This window comes from Silene latifolia, chromosome Y, assembly GCF_048544455.1.
Source record: "Silene latifolia isolate original U9 population chromosome Y, ASM4854445v1, whole genome shotgun sequence".
NCBI classification, from domain to species: Eukaryota; Viridiplantae; Streptophyta; class Magnoliopsida; order Caryophyllales; family Caryophyllaceae; genus Silene; species Silene latifolia.
In genome coordinates this window covers 252383305-252411130 of record NC_133538.1, presented here as the reverse complement: position 1 = coordinate 252411130, position 27826 = coordinate 252383305, and the positions used below count along the sequence as shown (strand labels likewise).

General features: G+C 40.0%; 1 protein-coding gene across 1 annotated transcript; it reads left to right on the top strand.

Moving 5' to 3' along the window:
• Window positions 1-226: 226 nt before the first annotated feature.
• Window positions 227-4846, top strand: LOC141630450 (uncharacterized). Its single transcript, XM_074443269.1, has 5 exons — window positions 227-345; window positions 2802-2943; window positions 3202-3544; window positions 3626-3911; window positions 4096-4846. Exons 1-5 carry the CDS (start codon window positions 227-229, stop codon window positions 4844-4846), a joined length of 1641 nt encoding a protein of 546 aa, XP_074299370.1.
• Window positions 4847-27826: the final 22980 nt, after the last annotated feature.

Below are 27826 nucleotides of genomic sequence, written 5' to 3'. Positions count from 1 at the left end.
AATATAATTACCTTGGTTTGTATGGTGTCACCATAAACATAATCGTGGTATGTTAGGGCATAACACTTGTTTTAATTGCAAAATGGTAAAACCCGTTACCTATTGTGCAAAACTACAAATTATATTCTTATTTAGACATATTATACATCATAATAATTATTGAGGTATATATCTAAATACAAAACTAAAATGTGTACACTACAACATTCATATGTTCATTGATGAAATGGCAACTACCCTAGTTCTATTCATGCAAATTTTTGAACTTATTCTTGCTAGTCATCACATGATAATGCCAAATATGATGATGAAATCCACTAATGTGTATCAAATACTTATGATAAGGTATTTGGCAAGAAGCCTATGACAATGTCATACATATTTACGAAGGACTATGTTGGTGTCACACAACCAACTTCCTTAATCTTTACTTATTTAGGAATTTGTCTCTATTTTTAGTGTCTAACACTTTCTCTTTCAAGCCTAGTTCTATCCTTAACAATTAAGATAGATACTTTACTTCTTATTGATCCCACTCACTTCAAGAATTTCTACTTGATGAAGACTTATCTTCATATAAATTCCTAGTTAATCCTTTACAAGGATGAACTATGTTGTGGTATTTGGTTAATCAAAATTTCTAACAAATTAATTTACCAATTTTATAATGTCATGTGCTTAACAACTTAAGTGCTTGATGACAAGCGATTGGTTTGATCAATAAGACTTTTGAACCATGTATGCAATGAAGATATTATCAAAACATCTTTTGACTAAGTACTACTTGTATTCATATTTCTTCACAAGAAATCATACATAGGTATGTTAGGAATTTAAGATGCTAATCTTGTATTTGCATAGGACGACTCCTATCTAGTTCTATGGAATAGAACGATTCCTATGGAGTTAGTCCACAACCTATCATACGGTTCAATTTTTAGAAAGAGATTCTTTGTCGTTAGGAATAGTGATTTAGTGGAGACTCGTGTTACAATCGAATTGATATCATATATGAGTAGGAGCGATAATAAAGAACAACATAAAACAACGAAATAGTGGAAAAATCAAACATTCATCGTTATATATAAAACATTTAAGAATGTTTTAGCATTTATATAGTGACCTCTACCCAACTATTATAAATGATCCCAAGATCCAAATTCATATCAACTCGGGCACGGTGAGCCGATTCATCCCTAATCAATATAACTCGGTGGATTAACTCTTTAATCGATTCTACTTCTAGAACTCTCGGTCGATAAAATTACTTTAATATTTATCTTTAGCCCGGAACACATGCGACTACGGTCACGAATACTTCCGTTGAGCTCAATCCAAATTTCGATGTAGTAACAATTTACCACCCACTTACCCAACGTAACAAGTTTAGCACCCCGGTGAGCCGAGCCTACTTCCTTATGAAATTGGGGCTCATGGTTCTACTATTTAGTAAGGCTAATCCTCAATTATTATTTAATGAGAGGTCTTGTCAATTTATTTTCTATCACGTTTTAAGTGAACTAAAGCGGTGAACTACGATAATTATAATTGACACGGTCGATGACTCGATAAAATAAAATGCATGTGTTGTTATGGCGATTTGGCTATGCATACAAACATATAAAGCAAATGCAAAGCAAAAACAATAAAATCTTAGTATGGCCTTCCTAAAATATTAAATTAAATAAACTATTTACAAATTCGGAAACCAACTCCTTTGGTCCCTTGAAATTCATTTGGCACACACTTCAAGGTAACACCGTCTTTGTCAGACCACCTTCTCGAATGGCACCGTCTTCAAGGAACTCCGGAATAAATAAATTACATAGCTATTCTACTTTATACAATATAAAATAAAATAAAACTAAATAAAATAAAAGTGATACGAGATCACAATGATTACAACCGAATCGATATCCCCATTCATTTCGGGAAATACCAATTAAAACTAAGGTCATACTAAGTACAAATTATTACATAATTCAAAAATTATATAAAATAAAATATGACAATCATACTAAAAATGCAGCATTAATATATATATGAAACATGCCATATGATGTGCGAAATCGCCCTATTTAAGCTAATATCATATATTCGGTCCGGTTTTATGGATTATAGTGACTATTAACTTATTAAAATCACAAAATATTACATAAATCAAATTTATGTCCAAGTTAATTACCCCAACCTTCTTAGGACTCAAAAATTTAGTCTTCACTAAACATTTGACAATAATTCAACTTGATATTTTATTATTGCTCCTTAAACATTTATTATTCATAATAATAAAGAACTAATTCCCAACTAAGTCATAAAAATTCGAAAATTTCAAAATCATAATTTTCTATATTCTAGAAAATTCTCAACATCCTAAAATTTTAATAAAAATTACCTTTAGATTATTTTAGTTTATTTCACAAATAAATCGTATAAAACATAATTTTAACCCTTTAATTCCAAATTAAACATAAAATTATGCAATAAATCAAAATTAAAATTTTGAATATTCTAAAGAAGATTCTAGAATCTGGAAATGACAAATTTTAAGCCAAAAATCGAATTTTTATAATAATGACTATTAAAGTTTTTTTTTTTTTATCGTTAAAACCCCACAAAAAAATGTTGAGAGAGAAAGTTAGAGAGAGAAACGGTTAAAGATTTTAGTTGCTTTTCTTTCAAGCAATGGCTAGAACAAGGAAATCAACCAAAAAAAATCCGAAAACACCAATTTCTAACCAAAAAAAATACACAAAATTCACAAAAACATGTTGATTTTAGTCTGAATTCTTCTAATAAAGGGAAATCACAACGACAATTGCAGTTTTCTTCTCAGGAATTGGAAGCCGATTTGCACTCAATCATCGAAGGGGACGAAGAGTCATCGATCCCGAGGAGGAAGTTGTAGCTGTTCCTGTGGTTACTCCGGTGGTTACTCCTATGGTAAGAATTACTAAAGATGATGTTGCTGGTGAAATCTCTTTTTGGTCCACTGCTGTTGTTTGTTAAGTACTAGGTGCAAACCCTCCAAGCTCTGTTTTGACGGGATTTGTACGGTGGGTATGGCAAGCTCAGGGTGTGGATAAAATCTCGTTTCTACCAAACGGTATATTACTCGTTAGGTTTAAAACAAAAGAACAGCAGCAATTTGTATTAGGGAATGGTCATCTGCTTTTTAATAATAAACCTGTTATTATTAAGGAGTGGACACCTGAGATGAAGTTGATTAAACATGATGTGAAGCGTATTCCAATCTGGATGAAGATTCATGGCCTGGATGTGAAGTACTGGGGGATGGGTTGTCTTAAGAAATTATGTGAGGTGGTAGGAAAATTCATTTGTTGTGATGAAGCCACCCTGCATAAAAACTTCCTTGGTTTTGCCCGTATCATGATTGAAGTAGATATTGGGCAAGACTTCCCTGAAGTAATTAATTTCCATGTCGAGAATGGTGAGACTCAGACTCTTAAGGTTGTGTATGATTGGCTCCCTTTATCATGTACGACTGCAAGGTGTGGGTCACTTGACCGAAAATTGCGGGAAGGTTGGAAAGAAACCAGTGGCAAAGAAAGTTTGGAGACCTAAGGGTCTGTGACAAGGCAAACAAAACCTGTTGTGGAGCCAGGTGGTTCTGCAGATGTTCGGAGAAGAGGAAACGAGAAGCGTGTCACTCCTGATATTGTTCTAACTCCGGTAATGGTGGCCAAGACACATGTGGTTGAAAACTCTATTCCTAGAAGGTTTCTAACCAAACTGTTGAGAACTGAGACTGGTGGATGCAGGTCATTTGCTTCTGGGGGAGTCTCTTTCATGGAGAACCTCTCAAGCTCTTTGCAGAAGTCTCGGTTGGGGTTAATTGAACATTGCACTGTGGATAAAGGGGGAACAAGTAGGACAACCTCTGATAATGGGTAGTTATGGAGTTTGGAACATTCGAGGTCTAAATAATCCTATTAAACAAAAAGAAATAAAAAAATTCCTTCATTATAATAAAGTGGGATTATTTGGTCTTTTAGAGACAAAGATTAGCAATAAAAATTGGAATAAAGTGAGATGCAATTTATGTGATGATTGGGCTATTTGTACCAATTCTAGTTTACACAAAGGTGGTAGAATTTGGGTTATTTGGGATCCTCAGTTATTTGAGGTGGATATTTTGGATGTGTCTGTGCAATGTATCCATTCTCTTGTCACTGATAAAGTTAGGAAAATGAAGTTTTGGTTTACTGTAGTTTATGGCATGAATAAAGCTGTGGAGAGGGAGCCTTTATGGAGTAGTATAAGACACTATTATTCTACTGTTAATGGTTCCTGGATTGTTGGGGGAGATTTCAATACTGTTCTTGCTAGAAATGAAAGAATTGGAGGAGCTCCAATAACGAATGCTGAGATGAGGCCACTGTTACAGGTGGTTCATGATTATGAGTTGGCTGACCTTGGGGCTAGGGGAGCTTTCTTTACCTGGACGAATAAACATGAGACTGGGTCTAAGATCTATAGCAGAATTGATAGAATGCTAGTTAATGATAAATGGATTATCAAGTTTCCTAATAGCTATGTGCATTTTTTACCTGAGGGGATGTTTGACCATTGTCCTGCTTTGGTAAAGCTTAAGGAGGAGGTTTATGGCAGGAGGGCCCCTTTTAAGTACTTTAACATGTGGTCTTTAGCTCCTGAGTATGGCAGCATCATTCAGAATGGATGGCAAAAAGAAATCCAAGGCACTGCAATGTACCAAGTTGTTAAGAAGTTAAAAACCCTGAAGTATGATTTAAAGCAGCTGAATAAGTGCCAGTTTGCAGACATTGAAAATTTGACTAATGTTGCTGAGATTGCGTTGAAATAGTTTCAGGAAATGCTGATCCATGATCCTCTGAACATTGATTTGTGTACTTCTGAGAGGGAGTGTGCAAAAGATTTGGAGGGTTTGATTAAGGCAAGAGATAGCTATCTGAGACAGAAAGCTAAATGTGACTGGTTGAAGATGGGGGATGATAACACTGCCTTCTTCCATGCTTGTATTAGAAGGAGAAGAGCAACAAATAGAGTGTACCAGATCAGGGATGTAAATAATACTTTATGTACCACCCCTGAAAAAATTCAGAAGGCTTTCCAGGTTTACTACACTTCTCTTCTGGGCACTTCAACTGAAGTTCATCAGATCAGTAAGAAAATTGTTCAGTATGGTAGATGCTTGTCAAAGGAGCAATGTGATAGTCTGGTTGTTCCTATTACTGATGATGAAATAAGAACAGCCATGTTTGATATTCCTGGGAAAAAAGCTCCAGGACCTGACGGGTATAGCAGTCAATTCTTTAAGGATAACTGGAGTATTGTAGGGCCTGACATTTGTACTGCAATTAAGGATGTGTTTCACACTGGTCAATTGTTGAAGCAATGTAATGCTACCACAATAACTTTGATCCCAATGGTTGATTTGCCTGAGACAGTGCAACAGTTCAGACCTATTGCCTGCTGTAACACTATTTATAAGTGTTTATCTAAGGTAATTTGTAATAGACTGAGCCAGATTTTACCTAAAATAGTGAGTCCATCTCAGAGTGCTTTTGTCAAAGGAAGGGATATTGTGGGCAATATTTTGATTTGTCAAGATTTAATTAAACTTTACAAGAGGAAAGCCTGCTCTCCTAGAATCCTGTTGAAGCTTGATTTACAAAAGGCTTATGATTCTGTAGAGTGGAGCTTCTTGGATGCAATGACCAAAGCATTGGGGTTTCCTTCTCAGTTTTAGAAGCTTCTAATGTAGTGTGTGACTACCCCTTCCTTCACTCTTTCACTTAATTGAGAAAATTTTGGCTTCTTTAAGGGGAAGAGAGGCCTCAGACAAGGAGATCCTCTTTCTCCCCTTTTGTTTACTCTTTGCCTGGAGAATTTGAGTAGGATTTTAATGGTGGTGCAGCAACATGAGAAATTCCATTATCTTCCTTTATGCAATAGGGTAAAGCTCTCCCACTTATGTTTTGCTGATGATTTAATCATGTTTTGCAAAGGGGATAAACAGTCTATCCAGTTACTCTTCCAAGCTTTTGATTATTTTTCTAAAGCTACTGGACTGGAGATGAATAGGAGTAAGTCTAGTTTTTACTGCAATGGCATGGACAGTCAATTGATTAATGAGATTGAATCCATGTCTGGCATGAAAAGGGACACAATACCTTTTAAGTATTTAGGGGTGTGTGTCTCCCTAAAAAGACTTTCTGTTCTAGACTATCAGTTTTTGGTGGATAAGGTTGTGGAGAGGGTGAGACGTCTGGGGACTAGGAAGCTGTCCTACGCAGGCAGGACAGTGCTCTTTAAGGCAGTACTTTCAACTTTTCATAGCTATTGGGCTCGAATTTTTATTTTGCCTAAGACAATCATAAAGCGGATTGAAAGCATTTGTAGGAAATTCCTTTGGCATGGTAATGAGATGAAGGAAAGCCCCTCTCTTGTTGCTTGGGAGCACATCTGCAAACCCTTGAAATAGGGTGGTTTAGGTTTTAGAGACTTGCATTGCTGGAACATTGCAGCCATTGGGAAATATGCGTGGTGGGTGGCAAATAAGGAGGATCATTTGTGGGTTAGATGGGTCCATGCCATTTATATAAAGCAACAACAGTGGCAGGATTATAAACCAGGAATTGGTAGCGATTGGGCTTGGAGGAAGATCTGCGAGTTAAGGACACAAGCTCCAAAGAATTGATTTTCCCCTCTGGTTCTGTTTATAGCATTAAAGGTGGTTACAATTGGCTCAAGCCTGATGGTGAGAAGGTTCCTTGGTACCCATGGATACTAAATAAGTGGATTGTGCCCAAACATGGATTTTTGTGTTGGTTAGTGGCCCGTAGGAGACTCTTAACTCAGGACAGACTGGTTACTATGGGTGTGATTCACCAAAATCTGTGCTATTTTTGTGGTGTGCAGGAGGAGAGTCATCAGCATCTCTTCTTTGAGTGTAGTTATAGCTTGAAATGCATACAAGCTGTAAGTGACTGGTGTATGGTAGTTTTGCCACAGAAGGATTGCATCCAGTGGTGGATAGATTGGAGACAGTCCTCTCTGTGCAGGAAGAAAGTTGTAGCTGGTATCTTAGCTTGCAGTATGTATTCCATCTGGTCTGCACGCAATACTTGCAGACTTGAGGCATACTTACACAGACCAGAAAGAATTGGGCAGATTGTGAAGAAGGAGAGTATTAGTAGGTTGCAAAATGTTAAACTTAAATGTAAGAATAGTAGAGTAAGGCAATGGGTTGATTATATCTTGCACTGTTGAGTTAGTTGCAGGAATAGTTCAAAGATGATGATGTAATCTGTAATTTGGTTCATGGTTTATTAATGATACTACTTACATTTTCTCAAAAAAAAAAAAAAAAAAAAAAGTTTATTTTTACCAATTTATATCCCATAAAAATTAAGAACCATTAAAATTATATGAAAATTAACATACAACTTTAGATCTGATGTTCATATCATACATACAATATTGGGAAAAATTTTCATGCCATAAAATTCAATTTAGCTGTTTATGTTAAAATAGTCACTATTTATTCGATTTTTACATCTAAAAATCATAAATCATGCAAAATTAAATCATTTGATCTAAAAATTTATATATAGTGTGTAAATATTGCATGTGACAACATACTAAATTTTAATAGGCAGGAACAAAGTCTAACCATTTTTAACATAAATACCTCTATTTAATCGACTTTTAACAGGTAAAAATCAAAAATCATGCTATATAAAACCATTTTATATGAAATTTTACATACAACTGGTACAATATGCATGTGAGGTCGTGTAAAAATTTCAAGGTCAGAATCATAGTCTACCTATTTTTAGCATTTTAATTGTCATTTTACTCAATAAAATGTAATAAAAATACTAATAATCATTTTAAAGAGCAATAAATTACCATAAATCATCAAAATGACTTAAAATTAGTTTGGGACCAGAAGGTTTAACATGCAAAATTTTCGTGGCTTTTATCTTCATAAATCAAAAATTTTAAGTTTTATACGTTAACATATTAACTCGGAAAAACAAAACCGATTATGCATGCAACAACTCTTGCTCTGATACCAATTGAAGGATTCATATACCTCTTATTAGACATTTCTAATAATTTAATAAAATTTAGTTTAGTCATAAAACTAATTAGATCTTATGCATGCATAACATTAAAATACAATGTTTGAAAAAATTGATCAACTTACAATAAGGGCCGAATGGTTTATACTAATCGGTCTCCTACCAATTAGTCTTCTTAAGAAAAACCAAGTGCTCCAACAAAACCCTTAGATTATATAGTAGAATCTACTCCTCAAGGATAGTACCAAGATAATCACTCTTAATACAAGTACTAATTTTGTTACTAGAAATTAGTATTTGTGTTCTTAAAATAACAACTAATATTATAGTTTACTACTTCTAGTAATGGTGGAATAATATTAGTTATTTTGTGATTTTCTTTCTTATTAGTTCTTCACAAGATCTAGAGAGAATGTGTAAAAATTATCTACATAATTTTAGTAAGAATGAATAATGATAAAAGGAAGAGAAAACTCTCCTTTATCAAATGGTTGGCCGGATGGTGTGGGTAGTAATTCCCAATACTTTTTCAAGTTTCTCTTGTCAAGATTTTAAGCATGCAACCCTATGATTAGTAGGGTATGATTGTGTTCCCTTCAATTAAATGATCACAACACAACCAACTCCTATATTCTTAATTTACACGGCTCAAGAGGACTTCAAATGGTGCATTTTAAGTTTGTCAATTGTTAATTTGTATAGTGTGATATATTGGACATGTTACTAGACATGTTGTTTAATAATGCATTTTTAACTAATTAAAAATCATTATATAACAAAATAAATCACATACAAAAATTAACTAGTAATTCATGATTACAAATACTTAAAATGGGTCATAGAATTATAAATCACAACAACTTGTATTTATAATAAATCATTTATTCTTATTTTAATTGTTTCATAAACAATAGATAAACCTAAGTAATAAAACAATTTAATTACTTAGCACGAATCTTATTTAATCGAATTACAATAAGATACGTATTTTCACTTACAAAATCGTCCGTTCAATTTTAAGTAATTAATTAACTTGTATCAACATACAATTAATTAATTAATCAATTAAGAGTGTTACCCTAGAGGTATGACCTTAAGGGATCAACTGATCACCACCGTCATACGACAGTAAACTCTAGCCAGCCAATCATTACCGATTAATGTGGATCAGTTGACAATAAAAATTACTTTCCCTCATGCATTCTTATTATGAGATTTAAACATCTGATCGCATTATTGTCAATGACACATACTCCAACAGGGAGAACATGTCCTGATCTCAGTCAAACTGGACTTCGCCGTCACCAACAATGTCGTCGAATATGAAGCATGCCTCATCGGCCTAAAAGCAGCCATAACACTTGGCATCAAGAGACTGAGGGTCCATGACGATTCCTCACTCATCATCAATCAGGTGTCCGGATCATGGAAAATCCTTAGCGCCCTACCGAGCAAAAATCAATCAAGAGTCCGAATTCTTTGACCAATTCGACTACTTCCACTTGCCGCGAGAGGAAAATCAATTTGCTGATGCCCTGACAAAACTTTTCGCGCTCGTCAACATACCTGACGACATGTCATCGATGCCCTTATGTGTCGAGAGAAGGAGCGAGCCAGCTTACATCTGCGCCATCAACAACGACGAGGAGAACCATGTCGAACCTTGGCACCAAGCCATCCTCAACTACAAAACCAAAAACGAATTCCCTCCTAACTCTGATACAAGAGGACAAAGAGCCATCCGTTTACTTGCATCACAATTCGTGATAAACCAAGAACAACTATACAAAAGAACACCCTAAGGGATTCTCCTCCTTTGCATTGATCACCAGAAAGCCAAAAAAGTCATGGGAGAGGTCCACGACAGAGAATGCGGCTCTCACATGAGCGCAATGATGCTGACCTGAAAAATCATACGGTTAGGCTATTACTGGGCCACCATGGAAGCCGATTGCAGAAACTATGTCAAACATTGCCACGATTGCCAAATCTTCTCCAACATATAATAAATACCAACATCCCTTTTATACACCATGACATCACCCTGACCTTTCTCGACCTGGGGCATCGACATCATCGGGAAGGTCAACCCGGTGGGCACCAAAGGCCATTGCTTTATCCTCGTCACCATCGACTACTTTACCAAATGGGTGGAAGCACAGTCCTATGCAGTCTTGACCGCCAAACAAGTGGCCAGGTTCATTCAGGACAACATCATCTGGAGATATGGGGTACCCCATGAGATCATCACCGACCAAGGCCCTCACTTCCGGGCGGAAACACAAGCCTCACTGGACAAATACAAAATCAAGCGACATCGATCATCCTCCTATCGTCCCCAAACCAACGGAGCGGTAGAGGCAGCAAACAAAACACTTGTCACGATCATCAAGAAGATGCAAGATAATTACCGCGATTGGCCGAGCAAACTCCCATTCACACTCTAGGGATACCGAACCTCCATTCGAACACCAACAGGGGCCACAACCTTCTACCTAGCATACGGTATGGAGGCGGTTCAACGATAAAAGTTGGAGGTCCTATCTCTACGCATTCTACTGGAGAATTAAGTTCCTGAGGCGGAATGGACCCGACGAAGGTTCGAACAACTCATGCTTCTAGACGAACGGCGACTCAACGCCTTGCACAACGTCCAGCTATACCAACGACGTATAAAATGGGCATTCAAAAAAAATGTCAAACCCAGGAACATCAAAGAAGGCGACTTGGTCCTCAAGTCGGTTCGAGCACCACTACCCGTCGATCCGAGGGGGAAATTCAAATCCAATTGGGTCAGGCCGTACCTTATCAAGAAAATATTTTCGGGGGGCGCAGCGAGACTGGGTGACCTAGACGGGGAGGATTTCACAAACCCGAGCAACCTAGACCAACTCAAGAAATATTACCCTTAAGACCTATTAACCAACAAACCTTGCCCTAGTAACTAGCAACCACAATTTTCCTTTCAAGTCAAGTTCCTCAATGCGTTCTGATTTTAAATTTCATGTTTTATCGAGTCTAAGTTGCGGCACCTTGCCACATTTTAAACGTCCTTTGATCTGTCAAAGGCAACATCCATTTGCACTCAAACAAAAACACCTGAACTACGAGCATGGTTTGATTTCACCTTTTTTCAAGTGGATATGTAGGCAGTCCTTTCTTACATAAGGAGGATACAACCGCAAAACCCAAATAAAATTTATAAAATATTTCGAACTACGAGCATGGTTTGATTTCACGTTTTTCAGGTGGATACGTAGGCAGTCCTTTCTTACACAAGAAGGATACAACCATCCCCACAATAAAAAAAAAAGGAAAGGGAAAAACATTCCCCTTTTCCACAAAAAAAAAACAAAAAAGAGCCTTTCTCCCTTCCCACAAAAACCCCATTTCCCAAGTGCAATGTTTAGGATAATTCAAACCGAATTGCCTTTGCAAAATGGATGGAAGAAACAAGTGTTCACAATTTTTTTTAATAAAAGCAATCCTCTTATTTAATTAATAATGAGAAGGATTACAAATTTGACAACAAATAAAGCTAAGCAAGTCTAAAACTTATCAAAGCTAAGATGTCGACTAAGACATCTCACATAGTAAAACTAGCACAAAACACACACTACATAGCTAGTACAACATAATAAAAAACTCACAACACTAATACAACATAATAATCAACGGGTAATGGAGGTCTTCATTCTTCCATTCTACCCTTGCCTTTTCCCTCAGGGTACATCTTCCCCTTGTTCTTCTTGTTGGCCTGCCTAGCATGAACTTCCTCTTCGGAATGGATCCTCAACGGATCTAAAATGGCGACGGCCTACGTTCTCTTATATGACTTCATGCTCGGCCCAAGACGTGCTCATACACGGCTCACTACCTCTTTGGGAGCCGAGCTTCTCCTCATTGGTGGCCTCATTACATCTGGGCTAGCTCCATTAACAAAGTCGTCAAAGAAGGCACGGTTGGAATTACCAACCTCTATATACTTCAAGTCAACGACCTCGTCCTTATGAGATTTGGACCTTTCCTCCAAGGTTTGAACTCTTGACCACTTGAAATAAGCGGGAGTCACCCATGTCGTGGCAACGAGGTTTGGTTCCTCCCAAATCGGCCAAGTAGACCACCACCTTTCAAAGACATCCACAAGCTCAGAGTTCTGGAAAACACTCTCTTGAACGAGAGTATCTTGAGCGGGCACCTTTTGTTGACGCCCCATTTGCCTCATAAGCCTTTCGGGATAAATGAAGGAAGCAACCTTCAAACCCACCACCATCAAAGAACAAGAACTAGCGGCCGAAGCGGGCAACCCTGTGAAGGACCTCAAGTGCCACCAAGGCACCACCCAACGGATATGAGGACCACCCTCCTCCACCAGTCTCGAGGTGCAATAGGCCTCGGTGGATGCAAAACTATCCGAGTAAAATTTCTTCCTCATAGTAAGGTGATGAAAGGAATAAGAAGAAGAATCGGCCGGACGCTCTACATACCTTAGCCTCTCCAATAGCCAATCTTAGAGGATCCTTGGAGATCCGAACGAGAGAGCTTCTCCACAAGAGCCCTTCTTATCCAAAGCTTGGATGATCTCGCCAAGCACCAACCATGGTGGATCCCTACCATTTTCCATTTGCTCAACCACATGCACAAGGGTCATACTACCATAACATTTGGACCCCTCCTTCTTCAACAAGGAGGTATGCATGCACTAAGATAAAGGATAAAGCCCTTCTCCTAGCCACCTCTGAAACATTGACATCCAACCGATTTGAGAAAATGTTGATAAGAGCCAACATATCCACACCATGGGGAGCAAGGAGAAACTTGACTTGACTTGTTGTCAAACCCAACATTGAACTAAACTTCTCTTTGTAAAACAACCGAGTCGGGGGAAGCGCCGGAGTACAACCCGACCATCCACCAATGGCGCCTACGTCTTAAGAAAGAGGACAAATTTCACCTTTCGGGAAAACGAAAACATGATGTTTCGAATCCCAAAACCGAGAGCATGCTTCAAGGAACAAGGATTGCACCTTGACTTGACGAAGCACCAACAATTGACCAACTCCTATTATAACAAGTTGATACTTCTCAAGAGGCGACAAATCCCGACACCAATGTCGCAACCTATTTTCGAAAGCATCCATAAATAATTTTGTGGAAGAAGAAGAAAGGTATTTGTGGAGATGTTTTTCATGTTTCGGATGCTGAAACAATGAAGCACAAACGTCCCTATTTATACAAAACAATCAGCGCTTTTTTTCCGAAAAACGGAAAGCTCCCTTCCATCGCCCATGGCCTCGCGCCTCTTTGGGCTGGTTCTCAGGATCCGCACCTTGATTTGTCCCTTTCAAGTTGTGTTTCTTCCTGAAACCTAAATCCTCCCGCCATAGGACTCGCGCCTCTTCGGGCCTATCCAGGAATTTTTGTGTTTTCTCACACTCACATTTCCTTGTTTTCGCGTTTTACGAAATCCGACACGGTTACCATGATGCAGCATTAAGCATACGGGTTTTTCTCTTCCTTTTTTAGGGAGGAAGGGCTAGTCGCCCTGATCCACGACGGATCGTTTCCATATCGATCAAAAATTCCGAAAAGTATTCGCTTTTTCGCATTTTCCCACAAAATTCGAAAGTTGATAACACGACGTCAATTTTCGTCTAAAATTCTAGATCTCGCAAATCCGAGTCTTGATCTCACAAAAATCAAATCAAATACACTCGCAAAAATCTCTTTTAAAATTAACCCGTGACGGTTTGAGTTTTAGTTTTTCGAGTTACAAATCAATTCTACCAAAATTCGGTGCAATTTAATTCAAACACGAGTTAATTGCTCGAAATTTGAAATCAATTTCATTTGAAAAATCGAAACGTGACGACCTGTCACGAAATTTTCAAAATTTAAATTTCAAATTTTAACTTCAAGTCATCGTGGTTATTTTTGTTTTCATCAAATACTTTTTGCGAGCAGACCGTGCTTCTCCGAAACATAACACAAAAAAAGCCAAAAACCAATAAACCACAAACCAAAAACACATATATATAAACCGCCTCACGCAAAATGCAAATATGTACAAACAAAAGTCCAAAACACGGACAAAAAACTACGACTACTCAATGCCTCCCGGTAGGCCAGTCTCGGTCTCACGAGGAGTCGCGGCCAAGGCAGACACCACCTCCAGCTCGGGCCACCTCTCCGGAGAACTCTCCAACGTCTTGTACTCCATCGTGATGCGAAGATCCTCCGCCGCAGCCAGCTGAGCCTTGAGAGAGGCAATCTGTGCATCTCGGCTGCGCAACCCGTTCTGGTCCCGACTAATGATCCTCAGCCCTTGTGACTCGATCATCGACCTCGCTGCTTGCAACTCAGTACGGACCCGAGCAAGCTCCGCCGGATCCGCAGTACCCTGCAAAACACAATACAGGTCGTTAAGATCTAAACGTGAAAGGCAATACAAAAACATACAAAAACAACCTACAAAAAGCACCTGCGCAAGCCGAGACTCCCTCGCAGCTAGATCACCAGCAAGCGCCCTCCACCGGTTAGCCATCCGCCACAAAGTCTGATGACTAGCGGTCGACACCTACAACCGGAAAGGTCCTTTAATACAACAAAAATGCAAGGCCAAATATAAACGAGGAGGAGTATTCAGATCAGAAACTCACCCTCAGAACTGTCAATCTCCACTCTATGCCAACGTCGGTCACCTCAGCGGCCACAGGCTCTGGCAAGTGAAGTTGTAGCTCCTCACCACCCGACCCCTGAAAGGTGGTCTGTATCGAGAAAACTGGGGGCTTGGTCCTCATCTACGCGTTGACGCTCTACAATAAGGATCCGCATCGAAGGTAACAAACCCTTTTATTAAAAAGAGGCAATGAAAACAAAGAACGGAAGAAAATATGCCTCAATCGGGTACCAGGCAAGCCTCGACAAACGGAAGGTGTAATATTCGGCCTCCCGTAACAACAGCTCCTCACCTCCGTGACCGTGTAGGTGCTCCTCAACCTCGTCGGGTGTCGACTCCAGGAAGAACACCCTAGGCGGATTGACCGGTACCACAAACGTCTCACTAAAGTACTGACGAGCTAAACACTCACCCAGGTACCAAACCGGCTCGAACGCCGTCTCAAGGTACAAACGCTAGGAGCTGCGGGGTCGCAGACGCTCCCTGACAGCAGCCGGCAACCCTGTGTAATGCTCCCAAGGCCACACGACAAACTGCACTCAAGGCAAAGCTAATCAACTAACTGGGTGCTTTCTAGGCTACCTAGTCATCCTATCTCTATTCGTTTCTACAAAATAAAAGAGGTAGGAAGCAACAACTTACGTCACCAACTCGGACGACGTTCACCCGACGCCTACGGTCCTCGTAAGTCAACTTGGTTGACTTCTTCCGAGCCACCGTCCAAGCCCTCGCAGCGGGGTAAGGCGAAGGAAGGCCAACAGTCGTCCCCGGGCGCAGGGGGATGAAGTAAGCGTACAACCAAGCCTGTAACAAAACACGGCTATCATAAATCAGCTAATTTTTTTGAAAATTGCCAAAACTGAAAACCAATCCAAAAATAAAACCACAAATCAAAATCAAATTCAACAAAAAAACCACAAAAATGCTCGTACCTTCAAGATGAGGCCGGGACCAACCAAAGCGGGAGAACTCCCATCCCCCATCAACTCCAGACGAACCGCAGCGTGCAGGTATCGGGAAAAACTCACCAAAGCCGGCGTCACCCAGTCAAACTGACCCAAGGCGTCCAAGTCATCAAGCAAAGGAAGTACCTTGGTCGACAAGTGCTCACCCTTGTCACCAAAGTACGTGGTACCCAAGAAGTACCGCAACCACAATCGCGCCTCCTGTGCGTCAGCCTCCGGAATCGCCAACAGCGCCGGGACAAAGACCACCACTCTCCCCTTGAAGTGATACCTCACATATGATTTCACGATCAGGTAAGGAGTGATGTCAGACGTTGCGGGCAAAACATTGCCGATCAAACCCGTAACCACGGCGGAAGACACTCTCTCCGGCATCTCCGGGAACTCAACAGGTGTCTCGCCACAGGGAAGGCCCGATATCATGGCAAAGTCCTCTAAGGTGACACCGACCTCCCAAAACTCCATGTGGAACGACCACGTCGTGTCCCAATAACGGTCCAACATGGCACGGATCAGACACAGGTTCGACCTAATCGAAGCCCTGTGAATATCATGCCAAGCAGCCACCAACGGCCCCATAGTCGACCTCTCTATCGACGCCCTCGTACCGGCCCGGAGAACGTCGTAGAAGCCTAAGCAAGTCGAGAAGCCTGAGAAAGTCCTCATGGTAGCAATCTCCTGAAATTGGGAAACAAACAGCGTCAGCATACCTATTCAAGTCTGAAACAACAAAAACAGCAAGAGCTCAACAAAGCAGTAAACTCACCAAACCCTCGTGTGCACGGTAGGAGATGTGAGTGTCCAGCTGCAGTAATAGCTGGCTAATGACAAAACCCTCAGCCCAGGTAGGCGTCGGCCGCAGGTTTAACCCCCGCGGAGCTGTAACCCGTCTAACATCCCAGCCTGCGACGAAAGCGTCATCCGCTTCCGTCTCCACTCTCCATCTCTTCTTCCCTCGAGACTCCAGGCGACGGGGAGGAGGCCTCTAAACGACCCTAACGACGTTCTGAAGCCCCTGTCTAATGGGCCGAGGACCCCTCCTCCTAGTGGTACTAACCCTCCGTCCAGAGGTACCAGCCTCAGACCCTATCTGAGCCATCCCAGCACTAGCAGCCTTAACAACAGGCTCCTCCCGAACCCTAGTGGCTTCCTCAACACCAACAGCCCCAACAACGGTCTCTTCACGAACCTCTGTGGCTCCCTCAGCCCTAACAACCTTCTCGGTAGGCTCCTCCTCCTCGGAAGCGTCCTCTACCACTGCCTCAGGTGCACTCGCCGGAGCAATAACCGGCTCAGTCCCAAACAAGACCTCTAAGGTCTCAGCAACGGACCCAGTGGGCCCAGAACACTCCCATGCAATCAGGACAAAACAAAAACGTCAGCCGAAATTTCGGCATTACGACGGCACAAAATAGACAAATCCAAAAAAAAACACCTCCAAATGCAAAACAAAACAAGGGCAAACCCGCCCAAACCCAAAAACAATAAAACAATTCACAAAAAATCGCACAAAAACGACTCGCCCTTCTTTTCAAGGAAAAGACGAGTCAATACAACAAAATTTTCAAAAAAAATACCCAACACCTCAAGGCCCACAGAAGGCCCGCAAAATAAACAACAAAAATTCTCGTCGCAATTGGGTATTTTTTCAGAGCTCAAAAAGGCAATTTTACGCCAATTCAGGAACAAACAGGTCAAAAATTCAAAATACGACCACAACAAACAATATGATTTAATCACGTCTCAAAGTGGCCTAAACTACCGTTAAGGTTCATTTCAAGACAAACTGACTCAATTTGAGCTCAAACAGACGCTTATTTCATCAGACATAAGACCGACGCAAAAGGCAAAAACTCAAAATTTTGCTCACAACACCCAACGTAGGTTCAATATTGCAAACACGGTCTTCCCCGACTACAATACAACCTAGTGGGGTACACAACTCAAGCAAACAAACTTGGCATTGTGAAATAAGACGGTTTCCTCGTCTCATTCACGTTTTTCGAGCATAGAGAGCGAGAACGGGGACCAAAATGCGAACTAAAAGCACCCCTATACTCCTAAATAGGTTTCTAACCTAATGCAATCATCAATTCCACTCGAAAATGGGCTAATAAAAAATGCCCAATTCAAATTTCAAAAATTTAGGGTTTCGCCCTAATTCAATTAACAAAAAGACAAACAAATTCAAATGGATTCAAGAGGATTTACATACCTTTTGATGACATGATGGTAATGGCACAAAGTCGAGCAAGAAAAGAAACCCAAAAATGGCGATTTTTGTGATCGTCGCGGTTTTAGGGAAGAAGACGAAGTGAGAATGAGAGCAGCCACTTCTTGCGTCTTTTATTGGAAACAGGGAAGCCCCCTTCCTTCGCACAACAGCTCGCGCCTCAATGGGGTGTTCCATGCTTTATTTAGCGAAATTTTGGGCTTTGGGCCAATTTACCACACAAACTTCAATTATTAAACGGCGGAATTAAAAACCGTCTTTCAAATACAGAAACAAAATAGTGGAATTCAAATTTGACATTTTCACAATATTTCAACGACGGCAATAAAAACCATCATTTTTAGAAAATAAATAGTGAAATTCAAATTCGCTATTTTCACATAACTTCAACGACGGCATTAAAAACCGTCATTTCTCGAACAAAAACAAAATAGCGAAATTCAAAATTCGCTATTTCCAAAAATCTCAAATCTCGAACGACGGCAATACAAAACCGTCATTTTCCAAATACAAAAAACAAAACAGTGAAATTCAAATACGCTATTTTCATAAATTTCAACGACGGTATTAAAAGTCGCCATCTTTCAAATACAAAAACAAAATACTGAAATTCAAATTCGCTATTCTCACGAAATTTTTAACAAATATTTTCAAATCGCAAACAAATGGCATTAAAATTCGTCAAACCTTCAAAAAGGGATAATGAAATTCACTATCCTTCACAAATCTCAAAACATGAGAGGACGAAATTAGAATCATCCTTCCCAAACACACATCAGACGACAGAATGTACATCTGTCCTTTTTCTACAAAACAAACGGCAATAATAACCGCCATCTCCCTTCAAGGTTCAATACCACCGCCGACCACGGAATCCAGGCTCACGAGCCTATACCTTTTCGGCACCACAAACATTCAATATGAACACCGAAATTCCCAAACAAGATATCGAAAACCTGCTCATGGAGCCCGCTAACTCAAACAACTTCTCGAAATAGGCCCGTCCAACACGGCTATTTCCCACGGTTGATCAATCGACATTCAACATGGCTGACGAGCCTCATAACGCGCAACCAATATGGCCGGCGAGCCTCAAAACGCAACACATTCGATATGGCTGGCGAGTCTCAAAACGTAACACCATCAATATGGCTGGCGAGCCTCAAAATATAACACATTCGATATGGCTGGCTAGCTTGAAAACGCAACACCATCAATATAGCTGGTGAGCCCCAAAATGCAACACATTCGATATGGCTGGTGAGCCTCAAAACACAACACATTCAACATGGCTAGCGAGCCTCAAAACGCAACATATTCAACATGGCTGGCGAGCCTCAAAACGCACCACATTCAACATAGCTGGTGAACCTCACAACGCACATTCGACGCGGCTGGGGAGCCCCTTCATATCCGCACGCGGCTGGTGAGCCCCTTTAAATCCACACGCGGCTGGCGAGCCCTTCATATCCGTACGCGGCTGGCGAGCCCCTTCGTATCCGCACACGGGTGGCGAGCCCCTTCATATACGCAACACGGCTGGCGAGCCTCACATCGCACATTCAACATGGTTGGCGAACCTCACAACGCACATTTAACATGGCTAGCGAGCCTCACAACGTACATGCAACATGGCTGGTGAGCCTCAAAACGCACATTCAACATGGCTGGCGAGCCTCAAAACGCATCTCATTCAATATGGCTGGTGAGCCTTAAAAAGTAACCTCGATGCGGCTACCGACCCCCATCATATCCGCAGCACGGCTGGCGAGCCTTTGCCCGCAAACAAGAAATGAATCATGGACATATCCCGAAGATGCCTCAGGTATGACTCCTTCTTATGGCTAGCGAGCCATTGTACGTAGTCTAACGGACTTTAAATGACCCTCACGCACAGTCGACAGACTCTAAGCTGTTCCCAACGACAGGTCCTTAACTCGTACCCCCGAGTCGCTTTGGCGTCGTCCTTCCCGACGGCAGGTCCTTGGCCTGAATCCTTTCGAGTCGCCTTGACGTCGCCTCGGTCTCCAGGTTGTAATCTTCGATTGACCTGGGGGCTATACTTTGACTTTCGCCCTGTCCAAGCCTCAGTCAAAGTGGAAGCTCTTTAGATACACAGTCTCTGTCAAGTATCCAACAAACACCCGATAATTATCGGACTACAACATGCTTAGGAATTGCAGCATTTGATCGCCAGTTTTGTACAACTATACGTCGTAAAACTTAAAACTATTTTGAAAACAAAACATTTCAAAACTTTTCAAAAGTACCTGGAGTGTTTAATGCATGACGACGGGGTCGCTATGACACTAACTAGAGTCAAAACCGACACCGGACCAAAAACCGACTCAAAATTCAAATCCCAACTCCAAAAACGAGTCAAACAGACTCAAACACAAAAAACAAAACTTTCCAAGTATTCCATGTTAAGTATTTCCCGGAATGATTCATGGTCAAGTACAAATCAAGTTCATCCAAAACATAAGACAGAACAAATTATAATTACAATTGCGTGATAGTGAAAAGACACCTTGAAGACCCGCGAATTGGCTCGCGCCTCTTCGAGCAGCCCATGCGGCTACGTCGCTCAAAACGCACACAACCACCCATTTCTCTATAAATACCACCTTCACATACCATAACACCTTAACACCTTACGCAAGCGTCCACCCCCTCATTTCTCCCTTAAAATTCTAGACTCGACTTCTCAAGTCACAAACCGACACGTGTTTTCGATCTACCGATCAAAAACACAAGCCTTACACATTGTTTGGTACCGTCATCGTTCCTTAAATCACTTGACCGACCATCTCGACCAACTACACCATTACTAAACTTAAAACACTCTTTTACATTATTAAAACGGTTTTCAAACCGAGTTTTCCGACCAATCAAGTTCATACACTTTCTTCGATTTCTCGTCTCAAGCCTAGCATGTAAGTATGAGGGTGTAAAAATTCTCTTCTATCATGTTTTTCATTTGTTTCATGACTATAACATGCTAAAACATGCATAACATGGTCCAAATATGGGATAAATGAGCCAAAACCGGATTTTTGGCCGAGACATGGGCTGCTTGTATAACAGCATAGCTCACGCCTAAAGCCCCTCTCAGGCCTTAATCCAGCCGTGTTTGGTCTCTTCTTCCCCTTTATTTTCATTTCATATTTGTAATCGGTTTTTCACCGTTTCAAATACTTCAAATCATTTTTATGATAAACTTTTGACCATAAAACATTTTTCATCCCTGGTTCATAATACCATGACGGTTTAATCCGTGTTTCGGTGATAATATTTGGTTAATTACATTTTAAAAGGTATTTTAAAACCTTTCATTTCATTTCTTTACATTTTCAAAACAAATGCATTAGTCACAAATGCAAAATCATCCTTGGTTCTGTTAGAAATCTGTATCTCATTAATTAACATATTCATATATGTGATGATATAATTTAGTCATAAAATTAAATACAAATCTTATGCATGCAAACTAAAATAGATAAGTTAAGAAATCGTTTTCCTTACTAAAAATTTCGGATTAAAAGGGCACCAACAAGATCTCCTTCTTGTTAGTTCTTGAGCATTCCAAATAATGGATGAACAAAGATTCAAGTATAGAATATCTCCCAAAAGTGAATATCCAAGGAAACCTCTCAATAACAAATATTATTATGAGCTAGTAATAATAAAAGTCTAAGTTAAAAATGACACAAAATATTAATTTGTCTCTCTACTATTTCGGTGGAGAGGAGGAATTATTTGGAGTTTATTTCTCTAGAATTTACACAAATTGTAGAGAGCATGCATTTTTCTTACACTAGAAAAATTATGATAAGAGTGAATGAATAATTGTAGAGGAAACACTCTCTATTTTTCATGCTGAATCCGGTTGGAGGGAGTATATGTGCCCAATGCATGGGCAAGATTTTCTACCCAAGAAAATGATAGGCATGCAAGGCTAGTAGTTAGCTTTTATGATTGTGTTTTCCACTTAAAACAATTTACACAATTTTTCCACTAACTCCCTTCAATATTTGGGTACATGTCTATAAAATGGGAGGTCCATTTTATTTTGTCATTTGTCAATTTTGTCACATGTAACATGTTACATGACATGTCATAATGTAGTATTTTTAACATATTAAAAATCAACATACTCATAAAATACGTCATTTACAAAATCGACTAGTAATTCGTTATTACTTGTACCAAAATGGTTTGTCAATTATAAATCACAACATCTTGTATTTATAATAAATCATTCATTCAATATCAATTCAATATCAATTGTTTCGTAAACAATAATTTTATCCATGTAATAAAACAATTCGATTACTTAGACCATATCTAATTTAATCGAATTACAATAAGACACGTTAACTTTACTCACAAAATCATCCGTCAATTTTAAGCAATTTAATTAACCCGTATCGGCATACGATTAATTAAATAATAAATTAAGAGTATTTCCCTATAGGTATGACCTAAGGGGATCAACTGATCACCACCGTCGCACGACAGTAATGTCAAACTCTAGTCAGCCAATCATTACCGATATGTGTGGACCAGTTGAATGTAAAATATTTACATCCCACATGTATTCTTAAAATGAGACTTAAACATGTGATCATCATGATCGACAGTTGTGATCGCATTATTGTCGGAGGACACATATTCCAACAGGTTCTACAGACCATGTCTGATTTTATCCCGAGTATGATGATAAACACTGACTAATTACAAAAAAATGAACTTAAAACAATTAGTTCATAATCATTTTCAAAACTATTCATGTCAAGCTTGCAAAACCGAACCCGACATCGAATATTGTCAAAACAATGACGATTATTCAAGTCTCGTTGTTCATATCAACACAAAAGCGGTCTAAACAACCTTTTCAAATCAAGACGGGTTCAAACACCCTATTTTTAAACCATTTTACAAACCTTTTAAATGGTCAGAAGACGTCCTAATATCTTCTGTCGACCCGCGCCTAAACAGGCCACTCATTTTCTCATTTTCAAATCAGAACAGGCCTGTTTGCATCGTCTGATGGCTCGCGCCTATATAGGCTGCCTGATGCATGCCTTGTTTCCTTCCAGCCCTTGTCTTGGATGATCCCGACGTCGGTTAACCCGAATACAGGACAAATCAAATGACAAATCTGCCCATTTTACATCGTATTTGCAAAACGCCTTACTAAGACATATGGATCACGTTATGCACCATAAACCTAACTCGGTAAATGGATGTTTAATTTTCGTCTTGCATGCAAATCAACATTAAATCCAACTTGACATCAAATACTTGATACTTGGATTAAACAACCGAGATAGAAAGCTCACATATTATGTTTAAAACTTGTGGATGCGCATTCATGCATTTACCCGTTTTATCAACTTTTGCATTTAACCAACCAGGATCGATCAGTAGAGGCCGCTACCGCGGGCGGGATTGGGTGTCCGATTAAAGGGCTTCCCAATACGTACCTTCACCTCTTACTCATAAACTTTGGATAGTGGACGACCTTATCCATGGCGTACGAGAGTCATCCTAGAGATAGGATGCTAAAGAGAGATGATTCCTTATCTTTAGTACCTATGTCAAACACCGCTTTTTGCCATGGTTGACCTAGGTATAAAGTGTATTCGAACGGGTTCTAAGCATCCCACAAATGCTTGATGGCGACTTCGAACATCTCTTGCATCGTTTCGAGACCCTTGCCGAGACGAAACCGGCCTATCTAAAATGATCTGGTCGAAAGCATTTTTACGCTGCCGAGCGGGGCTTTCAAAAAGACCGCTGCCACGTCCCGCAGATTGGTTGGGCGTCGCAGGTGGGCCATGTCCATAGTTTACAAACCCTTACTTTACTTGCTTTTTTTACTTTCATTTCTTTACATTTCATTGTTATAGTAGTGTAGCTTGATACCTCAAATCTCAACCCAATTTTTGACAGCCTAAGACATATCTTTCTACAACCGATAACTTAATTCAATACCCGTCCTTTGGGATCCGACCTTTACTTTTTTTTTTGGTAAAATGTGAGAGATATATATAATGATATAAAAAAGGTTATAAAAGGTTAGTAAAACTCAATTAATCATCTATCACGTACAAATCTTTCTGCCTTAACCAATCTAATTCCGTTTTGGTTAATACCTTGTAGTCCCTTCCTCGTACTCTAGCTTTAACTTCTTCAATGACCTGTTCTGCAATCCTCTCAGGCCTAACCAACATCCCTTCCATATTACTTTTGTTCCTCTGCTGCCAGATATGGTAAATCACACCCCACATCAGAGCTGCTTGTATTCCTTTTTGCAATTTCGTTCCTGTCCTTTGCGTAAACCATACAACCATGTCATTCACTGGGAATGTAATCTGCATTTTCTGGCCGATTGTCTGAATGACTCTTCTACTGTAGATGCAGTCACACAGAATATGTTCAAAGCATTCAGTCTCTTGCCCACAAAGCAAACACTTATCATCAATGTCCATACCATACCCAATCAGCTTGTCTCTTGTTCTCAAAGCTCCATGTGCAACTAACCATCCTGTGAACTGATGCTTAGGTATCACATGATCATTCCAAAGACTCTTATACCAGGTAACCTTTAGATTTGTGCCCTTAAGCCACTCATAGCAGTCTCTGGGAGAATACTCAGACTGAGCATTCCATTTACCAGCCATGTAACCAGGAAGCATTTCCTCCTTAACCTTGCATATCCTTCTCCAAACCCAACTAGAGCTAGTAGGTGGTGTATAGTCCAGCCATTCCCTCCCTTTCAGATAATTCTTTTGCACCCACTTCACCCATATTGAGTCTTTATATACAGTTATCCAATGCACTAGTCTTCCAATCATAACTTTGTTCATTGTTCCTTAATCTTTCAGTCCTAAACCTCCCTCTTCCTTTGGCCTACAAACTTTATCCCAGGCTACCAATGACACCCTTCTGTAGTCTATACTGCTGTCCCACAGGAAGTTTCTACAAGTGGCTTCAATCCTGCTAATGATCCCTTTGGGGATAATGAACATTGAAGCCCAATACGAGTGTAAAGAGGATAGGACAGCCTTGACTAACATCAATCTCCCCGCATAGGAGAATTTCTTTGCCCCATAGTTGTGGATCCTGCTGCAGATCTTCTCTACCAGACACTCACAGTCACTCTTCTTCATCCTAGTGGTCTATATAGGCATCCCCAGGTACTTAAAAGGCAGCTGCCCTTCCACAAATCCTGAGACTCTCAAAATATCTAGTTTTATATGTTCAGGCACACCCTGGAAATAGGCGTTTGATTTGGTGGCACTTACCTTCAGCCCAGACGCATTAGAAAAAGTAGAGAATGACTTTAACAAAAGCATCATGGAATGAGCATCACCCCTACTAAAAAGTAGCACATTGCAAACATCAGGTTTGCCAGTTTTAATTCTTTGCACAGCGGGTGATAATTGAACTGAAACTTGTTAGCTGCATACTTCAGAGTCCTTGTCAAGTATTCCATGTATAAAGAAAAGAGTAGAGGGGAGAGAGGATCTCCCTGTCTAAGACCTCTCTTGCCTTGAAAATACCAAAACATATCCCCATTTAAGGAGAGTGAGAAGCTTGCAGTGCTGATGCACTGCATAACCATAGTTTTGAAATCACTTAGGAATTGGAGCTCATCCAACAGTTGTTCAACAAATAACCATTCTACTGTGTCATACGCTTTTTGCATATCAATCTTGAACATACACCAAGGAGTAGCATTTGGCCTTTCATATAGTTTGATTAAGTCTTGACAAATCAAGATGTTCTCTTGAATGCTCCTATCCTAGATGAAAGCTCCCTGATTCTTATCAATTATACCAGGCAGAACCTCTGCTAATCTAGCACATAAAAGCTTTGAGATAACTTTGTAAATGACATTACAGCATGCTATGGGGCGAAATTGCATTACACTTTGGGGTCTCTCACATTTGGGAATGAGTGTAAGTGTTGTTGCATTGATTTGCCTAAGAAGCCTTTTCTGGGTAAAAAAATCATTGACAGCACTGATAACATCCCTACCTACCACTTCCCATGCATCTTTGAAAAACTTACTCGTCTATCCATCAGGTCCTGGAGACTTTATGTCAGGTATGCTAAACAGGGTGTCCCTGATCTCCTTGCCAGTGACAGGTCTAGCCAGCTGCACATAGTGGTCTGCATTGCATCTAGGACCTAAATCAATAAGTTTCCTATGAACCTTTTTGGTTTCCTGATTTTCCCCAAGCAAATGCTGGTAGTAATCCAGGAAAGCACTATGCACTTGCTCTGGTGTGTCACATATTTGCCCAGTCCTGTCTTCAACCCTGATGACCCTATTCCCACTCCTTTTTTTGAGCAAACTGTGAAAATATGCACTGTTAGAGTCTCCCTTCTGCAGCCAAAGTAATTTAGCCTTCTGGGCTAGGAAACTGTCCCTGGCAACACTCATCTCCCTAAGAGTTTTAGAGGCCTCAAACTCTTCAGAGATTAGTTTTAGGTTAGTAGGATCTTTCCCAATCAGTTCCTGCAATTCAGAGACCTGTCTTTGTAGAATGGCAGTTGATTTCTCAATATCACTTTATTTCTCCCTGTTCAATGCCTTCAAAGCAGGTTTCAGGAGTTTCAGATTCTTGGTTAGTCTGAAAAGAGGAGTGCCAGAAATACTATTACTCCAATTGCGTGTGATGGTAGGCAAGAACTCCTTAGATGCTCCCCACATGTTATAATACTTGAAACTTCTGGCTTTCTGGACCTGAGTTGTGCTACTGATCAGACAAGGGGTGTGGTCAAGCATGCCCTCAGGTAGGAAATTAGCATATAGATCAGGGAAATGGTCACTCCAAGCTTTATTAGTCATAAATCTATCAATCTTACTATAGATCCTATCCTCAGGCCTTTTCTTATTGTTCCATGTAAAGAGTGATCCAATTGCAGGTATATCCACTATCCCACAATCCAGAAGACATGTCCTAAAGGGATCAATCTCAGCAGTAGGAGTATTGTCTCCCACTCTCTCAGTAGCAGATAGCACACAATTGAAGTCTCCTGCTATGGCCCAGGGACCATCAACCACTCCTGCAATTCTCCTTAGATGATCCCATATGGGGGCCTTTTCATGAATTTTATTGAAAGCATAAATCATAGTTAGATGAAAGACACTTCTACTCACCACTGTCTCAACCTTCATGTGAATAAACTGAGAATTATATTCAAAGAATTGAATCCTGAACATCTTAGGATCCCACAACACCCAAATTCTCCCACTATTGTGATACCCATTGTTTGTGGATATGCACCAATTATTGAAATTATTTACAGTTCTAGCATAAGCCCTACTCTTTATTTTTGTTTCCAACAAGCCAAATAAACCTACTCCCTTATTTTGCAAGAAAAAATTTATAAATTTCTGCTTATTAACTCTATTCATGCCTCGCACATTCCAAAATCCTATTTTATCCATAAGAATTTGGAGGAAAATTACCATTACTATTATCACCACCCTGTTGTTTTGAAGGAGATGCCAAGACATCCTTGTAAGAGTGAGCTCCAAATGTGTCAGTGCTGTATCCACTCTTATCCCACTCCTGTCTATGCATCCTAACCAATCTTTTACGTGGAGTGACAGACCCAGATATAACCGGAGCTTTCTGAACAGTGGTTACAACCACATTATTCTGAGGTTGAACAACTGCAGTCTGCTTCACCACTGGCCTCCATACTTTCTTAACAGGCTTTTGAACAAATTTCTCCTGTGTACCTCTCCTACAGTGCTCCACTTCATGCCCCATACCCATACATTTCTTGCATTTAATCGGGCGCCATTCATACTCTATATCTACCCTTATGA

Coding starts and splice junctions, on each gene's coding strand:
- LOC141630450 (XM_074443269.1), top strand. CDS start 227: ATGGCAACTACCCTAGTTCTATTCATGCAAATTTTTGAACTTATTCTT. Junction 346..2,801: donor TATCAAATACTTATGATAAG/GTATTTGGCAAG, acceptor CTTCTAATAAAG/GGAAATCACAACGACAATTG. Junction 2,944..3,201: donor CTCCGGTGGTTACTCCTATG/GTAAGAATTACT, acceptor GTTATTATTAAG/GAGTGGACACCTGAGATGAA.